This window comes from Thermobia domestica, chromosome 8, assembly GCF_964235325.1.
Source record: "Thermobia domestica chromosome 8, izTheDome1.hap1.1, whole genome shotgun sequence".
In the NCBI taxonomy this organism is placed as follows: domain Eukaryota; kingdom Metazoa; phylum Arthropoda; class Insecta; order Zygentoma; family Lepismatidae; genus Thermobia; species Thermobia domestica.
Genome location: NC_137461.1, coordinates 262,432,449 through 262,446,125, shown reverse-complemented (window position 1 = coordinate 262,446,125; position 13,677 = coordinate 262,432,449). Strand labels below are relative to the sequence as shown.

Sequence of the window (13,677 nt, the reverse complement as noted above, 5' to 3'; positions counted from 1 at the left end):
TTGAAGCGCTGTACGGCGGAACAGCATGTTGTTATAGTGAAACCTTATTAAAAATGTGGTAAATGGTGTACAGAGACTTTTACATTCGCTCAGCTGCGTTACTGTGAGCTGGTGCGTCGAGCATCCAAAACCAGCGAATTATCATCATTGCGACAGGAAAAAGAAAAGGGGAAGGGGGACGCGAAATCAAAACAAGAGATTTGGACAAAACAACAAAAAGAAATAACATTTTGAAACAACCTTTTGCTTCCAGTATTAGACAATCTTGCTTTATTCTTAATATTTCTTCTAGCGGTTTTTTTTTTTTTTTTTTTTAATCTGTGTTCTTAATTCTAATGTTTCTTCTAATAGTGGGCACCACAGTTCCCTCTCTCCACATTCACAGATTGAGTTGCGATTTGATTTAATTCTGTAAAGATATTGCTCATAAGGTACATGTCCTGATAGATAATATACCAGTCCGTAAGTTGGATTTAAATGGTGTATTCTCAATCTTCGAAGATATTAGGAAAAATTCTATGTAACGTTGTGCTCCATTATATTCCTGTCATTGTTTGTTCCAAAGTTGTAATAGGCCGTCGTTAATTTCCTTTTCGTCTTTTTAGATCTTTATCAAAAATTTCTCTTATCTTCCCTTTGTCTTCTTTTCTTATCCAATAGTTGGCTGCTCTTTGCAGCATTATGTAGTTCATCGGTGTGATCCCTTAGCCTAAAGGGCATAATCGTGAAACTAGGATTCGTTCTAGACAACCATGGCCGCTAACCATGTTGTTGCTTGTACTTGAATGTTGAATCTTCTTTCCAAGTACTATTGTAAGATGCATTCAAGTTATAACACTTTTTTTCCTCACTAACTGATTACACGAAACCTATGAAACTTGTCTCAGTTCTCGACATAATCTCCCTCCATCCGTACACACTATTCACGACGTTATGAATCCATGGCCGCAACGAACACTTCTTCAGGAGTCTTGTTTTGACCCCTGGAAAATCGCTAATGCAATAGCGACATTGCTAGTGAATGTGTGACCACAGAGAGTGTCTTATCGTTGGAAACAGCCAAAAGTCGCGTCAACATTTGCCTAACAACATGCCACGCGCGCGGCCTTGTGTCGTCCGTCAGTATTTGTGGCACCCACCTGAAGGACACTTTACGAATTTTCAGATCTTTATTCACGATTATGTTTACAGATCCTACGGAAGTTCCACTTTTGGAGGCGATGTGTTCCACACGCATTCGGTGAAACCTTCAAAACAACTTTCCTCACTCGTTCGATCATGTCAGACCGGCTTGTGCGAGGCCGAGATTGTCTTGGTTTGTTGTCACACGACGTTCTGCCTTTCAACTATCACCCCACTAACGCGCATTAGACTCATCCATGACACCATCATCACGTGTCTCACTCAACTGGCAATGAATTTCAAGCAGTGTCACGCACGCAAATGGAGAAAACGAATGATTATACGCTGTTCTTGTAGAGTATCATAAGTATCAAAAACAGTCATCACTGTCACGCATTGGCAATGAATGCTCGCGTATTTTAAAACAAATAGCACGCTTCAGTTTGTTACCAGTCCTGAGAAAAAAAATGGAGATGTTATAACTTAAATGCATGTCGTATATTTATTGTTTGCAAATCATACGTTACAAATCATCCTGTTGCCCTCCCCACTGGTCTAGTGGCAAGCACTTGGGTCCCTTTAATCCACGGGATCCGGAGTTTGATTCCCTGAGGGAAAGCTTTGAAATTTGAATCCTCTACGATGATTCGGATTTCACCTTACCCTGTTGGTCCACGTCACGTATAGCCTCGGTGCCGAAAGGGACGCTGAACTCAATCTAACCAACCAATCAGTTCATCCTGTCATACTATTACGATTATAGAAATGTGACTTGTTAAACGTTTTATATTGTCCCTCTTGTGGTAGAACCAATCTTAAGTTTTATTTGGAGTAAATTTTAATTTAGCAGCAAAAAACATTACCAAATGTTTTGTAAAGAATTGTCATACAATCATGTCTGAATTCGGTCTATGTGCTGAGGATAGTTGTGCTTACATAACGACGGATCTCATTATGCAAAGCTGGTACAGACATATTTCTTCCTTATTTTCTAAATTCTGAAAATTATTCTGGAGCTGGAACCCGTCTTAAAATAGCCGTCGTACTGTGCGTGACGTTACGTCATTTCACAGATCAAGATTATCAACCTTGATAATCTTGATAGGATAACACCAGTACGACTCAGAGGATAGACGACCCACACTCCATGTCATTATTCATGAAGCTTAGCCTCAGTAGGATTCAGTGGCTTGTCGACACTTCCACTGTATCGCTGGAAATGGAATAGTGACAGACTTAGTCTTTAACTTAGATCAAAGCCTGATGATTTCTAGAAGTGAAAAAGTATACATTACTCGCTACTAGAACTTATAGCTCAAGTTTATTGCCGCTGATACATAAGGTGATCGGCATTCGATCTCAGAATAAACTAGTAAGGAACTATTAGCCACATCTTTGCTCCGAAACCGACAACGACCACGAATCAGGACTGGAGTTGGAATTATAGCCTATTTCCTGGAAATAGAGTACGCTTCATCATTAAGTCTTGGGTTGTGTTACGCGGGTCATGCAGTGCATAAACTATTCACAAAGATACACATAAAATCATTCACTCTAGTTTGAACTATACAATTTCATTTATCTCGCAATCATCCCCAAATTAAACCATAAAGTTAAAATATTTTTTTATCGTTCAGGTCCATTGTTGCTTGAGCTGGTGTTTCTATTTTAGAGCCTATGGCAAAAGTACCTACGTATTCATTCCAATTGTCAGACGGCAACTTTCTTTAACGGCACTTTAAGATGGGTAAATAAGCTAAAAATGTACCCGGGGAAGAACGCTCAAACAAGACGGGACAAGATAATCAAATAAAGTTTGTGTTCAATGGAAAGAAATGGCTTGAACGTGATTAAATACGGTATTAATTTAAATATTTATTAACCATGATTTATTTGCTGTTTCCATAGATCGAGAAGTTACAGAGAAGATTGTAGAACAGCTGCCTGCTCGTCATCTGGGGGCCCGTAAAGTGACAGATACCTGGAAATGTAAATTGTGTAACGCTGAAGAATCTCGGGTCGTGTCATTCGCCAGGCATTTAATGGAACATTATAAACCATCCCCTTGGAGAGGGGATAAGTCATTTCAATGTCACTTCTGCAAAGAGAAATTCACAACAGAAAAGGTGGGTTCTCTTTTATTATTATTATTATTATTATTATTATTATTATTATTATTATTATTATTATTATTATTATTATTATTTTAACATGCGTGTGTAAAATTAATAGAAATTAATAGAAACATTGTTGCATCGAAGTACCTATGCATACTGGATCTGTAATCATAGACAATACTGTATGTTTGATGACGTATTAAAGAAATATTATTCATGTATTTTTTAAGCAACTTTAAAATAACGTCGTAAATGGTCTCAAATGCTAATTTCTCTGATAAAAATGTAGTATAGTGTTTCGATTGTTTTAAAGGCGACTAGTTGCTGTAAATTTTTTCGAATGTTTTTCCACCTGTCTTGTTGACATGTGAAATAGCTTGACGTATGTGTATGTATAGTTTCAAGGTTCGGAAAACCCCAGGCGTCATTGCAACTAGAAATATGAGTGTAGCGCCTTGTTTTTTAACGTTAGTAATTTTTTTTTTTTTTAAATCACAGTAGTTCTGATTTTTCTGTGTTTGGATGGATTAAAAACAAATTATCATAAATTCGTTGTAAAGTCCAAAGTTTTCAGTTTACCTTGAACCTTAACATGATTGACTCATGAATAGATTCATCCAGAGAAGTGGACAGGTAGTATTTCAGTGTTCAAATTACAAGATAGGTAAATGGACATAAAGCACACACTGTTGCTTTGTCTGTACTTGCTGTTTCTTTGAGAGATCGCTTGTAGACTGAGGACGCTTGTATTTTTTATACTTGTAACTACTACAATTGAAGGCCATGTATCAAATTGGTTTTGTATTACTTAGGCGCGTGGTTTTCAGAACTGATCTTTGGTCAGAGGAAAATCATCTCAAGTCCTGGACAGTTTTTGCAATGATTTAAGCTAGTAGTAATTGGTATAGAGTTATGCACCTTTTTAATTGATAAAATATTTGGCTGTTGAAGAAAATAATAAGTAACCATTAACATAAAATAAATGTTAACGTAAAGCACTAATTAGACCTGAAAAGAAAAAGAGAAGCATTAGAAAGACATATTTAATGGACATCCTGTACATAACAGAAGAAGTTAATCGTTTTTCATACTCTTAAGAAATGGTTGGTTACTTAGGGTGTGAGAAATTTGTTGTATCAACTCGTAAGTAGAGGCACGAGTTTTTCGCAATGCGCGATAAAACGAAATACTTCAGAATTAAGTAATTTTCAGTTTCTTGACGTTTTATGGTGTTCTATATGTATTTTCATTGGTTTCCGTTGCGCGATAAAACGCGAAATTGGCAGTTTTGCGCGAAACTTCTAATAATACGCGAAATAACGCGAAATTTTAAAAATACGTTTTCATTAACTTAAAAACGTCTGTTTTCCGCTGACGGAACGGTAGAACGTGGCATGAACGATGCATTTTGGGTATTCGGACACTGCTATAGAGAAGATATTGCGCGTTAGTTACTGCTTTTCCTTCAGTTTGATTTTAAATATATATATATATATATATATATTCAGTGTATTTCGTTTTAAGTAATTAATGGTTTATTTCTGTAGTGATCTATGAATAAAAGGAACAGTTGTAAAATTGTCAGGGAATACCTTTTCCACAAAAGCTACACAATGCGAAACTTTATTTGGAAAATACGACAAAACGCGAAATATGAAAGATGAAACGCGAAATTTTCAAATTCTTAGTGCGAAAAACTTGTGCCCCTACTCATAAGTAAACAAACCAGCAAGATAGATTAGACAGCATATTCCATTGATATGTGCGGGGGCTCAGTGATAGAGCGTTCACCTCTGGTGCATGGGGTCTTTGATTCGATCCCAACTCGCGTCAAGTGAGCTTTGTGGTTGACAAACACCGTATGCGTGGGTTTTCTCGTTCTCCCGTTTCCTTTCACTTCATTCCACCGTTTCATTCATTTCTCATCATCATCGTCTCCTTTAGCGTAGCCGGCATATACGTGGTACGTAAAACTTAAAGATATCATTTTTCCATTCATATGTGTAATTATTTTTCAGCTACTTCTTCAACATAAAGTGAAAGAGCACAAAGTAGCCGTTCGGAGGCAAAAGCTACTGGAACGTGAAAATGATTCAACAGAGAGTCCAGAGCAACAAATCACGGATATTGTTATTTCTAACATTAGAGGTTCGGATATTATAACCACTCCAGATCAGAAACGTCAGGTAAGGAATTTCGTCAAAATTTTGAGTATTGTACATTAGGACTTGCAACTGGTGTGGAATATACTAATTATCCATTTAAATCTCAGGTTCCCAAAGAGACAGAGAGGATTGTTACAAATTTTAGTTATTGTACTAAGAGTGTCAACAAATATACACACACACACACACACACATATATATATATATATATATATATATATATATATATATATATATATATATATATATATATATATATATTAAATTCTTCATAAATGCTGGTAACTTCTTTAGACACCGGGTCACTCAACCCTGAAACCGTGAATTTTGTTATCAAACCATAAAAATTTAGGAAATTTTCAGATCAAGAAAGAAAGAAAAAAAAATTAGAAGAAAATAAAAGTCGAAAGAAATACTAATTTTTTAGTGTTTTTCCGTTTTTTGTGTGTACAGGTGATATCGTAAGGTTGAACGAGAACAGGTTTACTTATTCTTTTGCAACGTATCCTCATCCGCAAAAAAAAGTTCGCATATACTGTAACTTCCACATTTTCATTAATAACTCGCTTTTCTGACTATATTATCGCTTCTTTGTGCTTTCCTTAACAAAGCAGTGTAATAATGCATAATTATTTATTATTTTAGAGAAAAATAAAGCAAAATAAGAAAATTATAAGCAAAAAACCTTTAATCTTATGAAACCTTAGTGTGTCAAATAATTACACGAAGAATATCCCATGGGAAAAAAGAGGGAAAATGACACAGGTATTAGGAAACACTCACTAACATGTGAAGCTATTGAACAGAAACATGAACTGAAGAGTCAACTACGTATTTCTGCGTTTAATATGCAATTCACACTTCATGCACAGTTCCAATATGCAAAATCAGTCAATATCTTCAGTTGAAATTACTGATATAGGGAGAAAATGACTATTTAAAACTTCAGGTGTGAACGTGCGCTTGGAGCGATATATGAGCATTATTACAGCATATTCTTTCATGAATTGTCTCGGTGGTCAAGCGTGTTTAGTAGTGTTCTTGAAAGTCTAGCATCGGAGGGCGGCGGTTCGAATCTGCCTCCCGGCAGTTTTGATTTTTTTCAACACATGGAAACATTTCTTTAAATATAAAGTTCTGCTTTGAAGTGCTTGAAAAAAAAAATCAGATGAACTATCACGTTTCAAAGCCTGTTACATTTGTTCACCCTGTCATCATTTATATACGAAGACGCTAAAATGAGGAACGTTAACATTGTTATAATGGGAACAACTTTCTGATTTGAATACCAACCTTAAATCACACGTCCAAAATGAAAATTATTCATGTTCTGATACCTATTTTAATATACAGGTGTGTATATATAGAGAAAGAAAGAGAGAGAGAGAAAGTATGTGAGAGAGATAGAAAACAATATATGCTGTAATTTTAATTACAACGTAAAAAGTTATTGCAATTCATAATCTGGATTTTTACAAAGCGATTTGAACGCTTGAAGCGACTTAATATTCATAAAGCATCTTTTTCTTGAAGTGTCGCAAATAGTCCGATGCTTTGTAATATGTGCCAAAGAAATAAATGCATGTTTTTAACAGGATAGTATCGTCTACCTTTTGCTTCAATTGATGGTATAAAATAATGTTGAGTTGATTTTGACATCCCTTTCAGCATCGAGGCTATATGAGACGTTTACCTACTGATTAGCGTGAAATCCGAACCACATGAGCTCACACCGGGAATCGAACCGGGTCTCTTACGTCAAAGGTGCGTATGCTAACCGCTTAGCTACGAAGGAACTCGGTATGAAACTAGAATAGCACACATTACCCTATATTATTTCACCGAAAGATTTCTGTTTTATGATCAGTTAAAATAGTATTTCTGGACACCGTAGCGAAAAATGTATTTGCTTTTTCAAGTAAATACAAAGAATAAACACAGTAGAAACGAAACCAAGAAATGAATTCAAAGTAAAGTGCTTTGCCTCTCTCGAATAAATCACTCAATGTATTACAAGTGCATATCTCGTGCATTTCCAGTAGAATTATTAAAACGCGCTGGCTTTATAACTTGGCTGTGTGGTCTAGTGGCTAGCATGTGTGTCTGTGGTGTACAGGGTACCGGGTTTGATTCCCGGTGGGAGAACTTTTGGAATTTTAAATGTTCTCGACGTGTCTGTGTTTGTGTCCCTATCATTCAAGGTTACTGTAAAACGTGTATAACCGAGTAGGAAATATACAGAAAGTACTGATAAGGGGAAAGTAGACTTTGGTAAGTGAACTTCGGGGCCGCCTTTCGCGACGTAAATTAAGAAGAAAATAAGTGGGTTTAGCGAGGCGCTTGAAATTACAGTAATGATTGACGGTTCGGTTCCCAGTCCGGTTTTCTTTCAATATAAGGATATTTTATTTTTTCTAAATACAACGTTACATTTTTAACATTTGAATTGGTTATAAAAACAGAATCAGATAAACTGTCAGCTTTCAAACCTCTGCCACTTTTATTCATCATCTGTTTGTATACGAAGATGACGCTATGGAAATGCTAGCACTACCAAAGTTCAAATAGATTTCTAAGTTAATATCAAATTGAAAACACACGCCCAAAATGAGAATATATGTTTCTGCTTTATATGTATAGTTCAATTATACCAAACAAAATCCGCTATCCCCATTCCCTTTGGCGGTAGGGGTAACTTTAAAATTTTAAAGTGGGACCCCCATTTCTTATTGGACATTTTGATTCTCCAGAAAAAAGTGACTGATTTCACTCAGAATTGAAAACAATTCCTTCACGGATGGCACTTTAATCGATACGGGAAAAGGAGGGGTAGCAAAACGTTATGAAAATGTTTTTTGTCAGATCCGTGCTCTGTGGTCATACAGTTAGCATACTGGACTGCACAGTCAGAGATCCTGATTTCAATTCCTAGTAACCCTAAGGGAACACCAAATGAGTACATAACAAGTAGTGACTATTTTCATGAATATATGCATCATATAAAAATAGCTTAAAGTTTGATACTAAGATATTATTATTATTATTATTATTATTATTATTATTATTATTATTATTATTATTATTATTATGTTACATATTACTTGAGCTTATAATTAGGAAGACCTAGGCGCAGATGGGAGGACAATATTAAGATGGATCTCGCAGAAATAGGAATACAAAGTAGAAACTGGATCCAGTTAGCTAAGGATAGAAGTCAGTGGAGAGCTTTTGTGAATGCGGCATTGAACCTCCGGGTTCCATAGGCCATAGAATTAGTTAGTTAGTTAGGAGGGTAAGTGTGCCTAAAGTCAGCCGTCTCCAGTAGTCAGCCATTTTTCAGTAAAAAGCATATTAAATAAACATACAGTAGCTTGTTATCGAACAAATAATCAACTACAACTTAAATCAGAGTTCCAGTATTCAACCTCATTTGTTCTGGCCTGGTGTGACTCCTCGTGGCAGAAAAGGAAAATTATCATTTGAGGTCTGCTGATGCAAGTGAGCAAAGTGCGCATTTTGTTAATAAAAAAAATAAGGAAGAAGCTTTACTTCAAAGTTAAGTTAAAATTATATTATTGTAAAATAGTACGAGTTATTGCTTTCTTCTATGCATGAATGTATCGTAGCTTATCAAAAATTCGTGGTTTATGATAAAAAACAAGATATTGCGTAGAAATAAGGGGGGCTGACTACAAGTTGCATTTTTTATAACGTTTTCCGGTAGTCAGCCATTAGGGGCTGACTACTGGAAATGACTCTTCACTTCAATTTCCAATGGTCAGCCCCCCATTACTTTCAACGGACGACTACTGGATACATATACTCCAGTAGTCATCCACTTATCATTCATTCAATTTAAATGACACATGACATACAACTAAGACACTTAACTAATACGTAGAAGACTTTTCTAACGATTTAATGAAAAAGTAACTGTTATGATGTCACTAATTGCATCATACAAGTATAATACAGTTATAAAGTACGGGACAAAATTAAACGATCGAAAATGCCATTAAAACTTATGACGATGTTGGTCGTTTATTTTTGTCCCGTACTTTAATATCAGTCTGGTATTGTAACCATTTCAATTCTTGTATTTTTCTAGAACTGAGGGAGTCTTCATCCCGGCGAAATTAAAATACCGCTAATTTTACAGTAATTATGTGATATCTTAAAATAGATAAAAGAAAATCGAAATGTGGAACAAGAGCGCCCTAGACAATATTATTTTACATAAGAAACCGTTATCACGACTCACTTATCTGCTTTCGATTTCGAGCCATTTTGAAAATCGGCATTTATTTTCGCGTTTCTAAACAGCTGAAAACGGAAAGCCACTAGGTGACTTATGATAACGGTACCTCACGCAAAATAATATTGTCTAGGGCGCTCTTGTTCCACATTTCAATTATCTTTTATCTATTTGAAGATATCACATAGTTACTGTAAAATTAGCGGTATTTTAATTTCGCCGGGATGAAGTCTCTTAAGGATTTATGGCTGGTCTGAATTATTTCTCTAAAATTTAAAAAGGACAGGTAATGAGTATTTATTTTACCCTAAGCATACGCCCTACATAAGCTTTGGGGACCCGGGCCCCCCGGCCCTAGCAGGATCGACGCCCTTGACCCTGATCATAGCTTAGTCTTTTAATCTAAGGTAGCTATGAGGAAGTAAGGGTTATCCATATCTAATTGATTTATTTTTTAAATTACTCCGCACAATGTCACGTTTCTGCACGTTTTTAATTCCAAGGCTGCAATTGCTCTTCAACTATTATTATTATTATTATTATTATTATTATTATTATTATTATTATTATTATTATTATCTGTTCTTATCTGCTCTGTTCCTAGAGTTGCCTGATTGCCGAAACAATACAGAATAATCATAAATATTTACATTCTAACTCAGTATGAGCGTGAGGAAAATATGTCTAACAGTTTAAGAACGCGTGATTTAGCGTTTCTTTCAACCAGTCCAAAGACATCTACTGGAATAGACTCAGTGTCAGATGTTTTTGCAATCAGGTGCGTTGAGGATACTCTATCCAAAGAGTCTTCTTATTCTACACTAATGAACACATATAAGGCTATTGTTCTGTCCGAAGAGGATCGATCTGCTATCAGTAGATACTTGCTAGTGAAATGCTCGATATCTTAGTCCTGGAACATACCAAATTTTAGCAATTGGCCGTCTAGAGCCTACAAATATATCTTCGATATCAGAAATAGACGTTACGTCTGACTCAAACCAGGAAAACAACATATCCGTTATGGCATCTTGTACTGAAGCGACGCAAGGTGAAAGGTCTGCTTCTGTTTCTACAGTGAGTAGAGCCAGAAATAACTCCATATGATCTCAGAAGAAATTCAAAGAAAACCTTCGTAAAATACTTCCATATCATCTGGCTTTGATTAGCACCTTTTCTGGCTAGCTCCAATCAAAAACAAAACTACCAAACATGTGCCCAGAGAAAAAGTTCAAAGTGCAGTATCCTCCCAAGCATGGAGAAATTATCAGATGGTAAAGAATGAAAAGAAAAGAAAACTAGAAGAGAATGTCTAAAATAAAAAAGGGAGAGAATACAAAAGAAAGGAAAACTTTTAAGTCAAACAAAAAGAAAAGGACTGTCAAGCCAAGTAGCACTAGTAGTTAAAAAGACGAGACGCAAGAAGTTGTTGAAATGCCGTCTAAGGCCTGAAGAAGAATTCATAAGTGATATTGAGAACGATACACTTAAATATATTGGGTGTCACTTTTGTGATCACTGGTACCACTTAAAATGCACGTGCCTCAGTGTATTATCGTACGAGGAACCTGCTAAACAAGTGCTTATGTGTCCTGAATGTGCTTAATGAACTTCATATTAAAGGGTTAATGTCATAGCTAAATATAAATATCAATGTAAATATAAATATAAATAGGCCTATATATTAGTTTTAAATAGGCTAGTCTAGGCCGAGGCACATTTTTCTTAGTTTATGGTAAATATCATACAAGAAGTCTTTTTTCCTGTATCGCAATATATTTTCCACCAGGCCTGCTTCTAGCCACATAGGTTTGGGGGGGCATAGATATGTTAGGGGGGGCAAGTCATTAAAAATCTCTTACACATATCTAAATTGTGTTTTTTGTGTTGAGGTCTGGAGGGGCCACGAAAATTTTAGGAGGGCCAGGCCCCCTAGCTCCCTCTAGTTGCGGGCCTGTTTTCCACGTAGTTTTTCTTTGTAGGAACTCTGAGTGCAATATATTTGTCCCTTAATTTGCTACTGATTAATTGATCTCTAAAATTCCATTAAAAAAGTCAATTCTATAGTGTGGCTGAGTACTGGTTAAAGTAATGGCTGACCTTTGGTTTTCATAGGCCGACTACTGTTTTTTTCAGGGTTTCTGGTATTTTCTTTTTCCTGTGTAATTATGTATAAAAGATTTCCTATGCGAGCTACACAAACGTAAAATTTAAACACTGTTCTTTCTAATGACATATGCAGTAAAAGTTATTAGTAAAAAATGATTTTTTTATACTTTAACAAAGTTGAAAATCTCCTTAAATGGTCGACTACTGGCACATTTACCCTATTACTTGAGATGCAAACTATAGTTGCAATTTTTTGAAGGAATGTTGCCTAACTGGAAAGTAGAACTTTACATATTGTAGAACTTTACATACTGTGAAACATATGCTTGTTTAGCTTTATTTGAAAGTGTTAATTTTGCCAAAAATATTGAACGTTGGAAAACCGCAATAGCATTTCCTTATAGGGGCAAAAAATAAGAGAGCTGATATTTCTAAAGGAGGCAATCGTAACAAAAACGGATAGGAGATAAACATAAATCGAAAATGTTATGTTGAAAACATTTTCATTGATTTTGTCTTCTGCCTCAGGCACTGACAAGGTCAGACAAATATTGTCTATTACGTTTAAAATTGCCTAAAGGAAAGTTGAACAGAATACCACAGATCTTATCACTCAGTAATCAGTTGTGAAGTGCTCCCTTGTAGTCAAACAACATATATCGAAATAACGTGTTTTCTGCCTCTTAGCAAATAAAAACTACGATCTTACTAGCTCTTGGAGTAACCAACTGCGCATGTCGTTTAATAGCTTCAACTAAAAGGGGTGCTCATTCAACGTGCAACTCGTGAAAAGGGTAGAAGTCAGAAATGGCTGAGAATAGAAAAGAGCGTGTTCTTGCTTTAGTGCAAGAAGGCTATTGCGCTGCACAAGCCGCTGAAAGGTGTGGAGTTTTACCAAGAACAGCACAGAAGTGGATAAAGCGTTTTCGAGAGACTGGAGAAACTATGCGGCGCCGAGGTAGTGGTAGGCGTCGTGTGACAATACCTGAGCAGGATGCCCAGCTTGTTGCTGCTGCGCGACTCAATCCCAACATGACCGCCAGACAACTTCGGCACGCATCAGCTTTTCCAGGATCTCGAGATACTGCTGTACGGCGTCTTAGGGAAGCTAATCTTCACGCCCGTCGTGCTGCGGTGAAAGAATTCCTCTCGGAAGAGCATATAAGACGACGGCTTCAGTTTGCAGAAGAAAATGTGAACCGTGATTGGAGACATGTTGTCTTCACAGACGAATGCACATTTTCTTCCTCAAATAATGGCCCAGTAGTCGTGTATCGTCCGAGAGGCTCCAGGCATGATCCCAGATACGTTTTCCACAAACGTCACTGTGGACGCGTATCTGTATCTGCTTGGGGTTTCATGACATCACAGTGTCTTGGAGTACTCCATAGGGTAGAGGGGCGTCTTACAGGTGAGCAATATTTACATATCCTTCGGGATGTTATGTTGCCATCTGTGCGTTTTATCTACCCCGATGGAGTAATCCAGTTTCAGCACGACAGGTCTCCGGTTCATATGTGTCAATTAGTTCAGAATTGGCTCTCGCAGCAGGCTGATTTAGAGGTCCTAGATTGGCCACCGCGTGGAGCCGATATGAATATAATTGAGACAGTATGGGCAGAGGTCAAAAGGGTGATGAAGGAGAACTGGCCTAACCCGCCTCCATCCACAAAAAATCAACTATGGGAAATCGTTGAAAACAGCTGGGAGGAAGTTTCCCGTAGTGAACGCTTTCTCCGCAGACTTACCGAAAGCATGCCCAGAAGGCTCCAGGCAGTCATCGATGTAGAAGGTCATTGGACCTCCTATTAGACACTTATATATAAACAGCCCTTTTCAGGGCTACGTATTCCCTTCCATTCTTTTTTTTTTTTTTTTTTTTTTTTGAATGCCAATGAAAATGTATCTA

At 36.6% G+C, this 13,677-nt stretch overlaps 1 protein-coding gene across 12 annotated transcripts in view; it reads left to right on the top strand.

The window, feature by feature from the left end:
- Positions 1 to 13,677, top strand: part of LOC145693591 (uncharacterized) — a 506,014-nt gene that overhangs the window by 393,740 nt on the left and 98,597 nt on the right. For all 12 annotated transcript variants that reach the window (XM_081769709.1, XM_081769703.1, XM_081769706.1 and 9 more), the window contains 2 exons: positions 3,031 to 3,248; positions 5,258 to 5,425. In XM_081769709.1, coding sequence (XP_081625835.1) covers positions 3,031 to 3,248; positions 5,258 to 5,425 — 386 coding nt within the window. The remainder of the gene's footprint in view (positions 1 to 3,030; positions 3,249 to 5,257; positions 5,426 to 13,677) is intronic.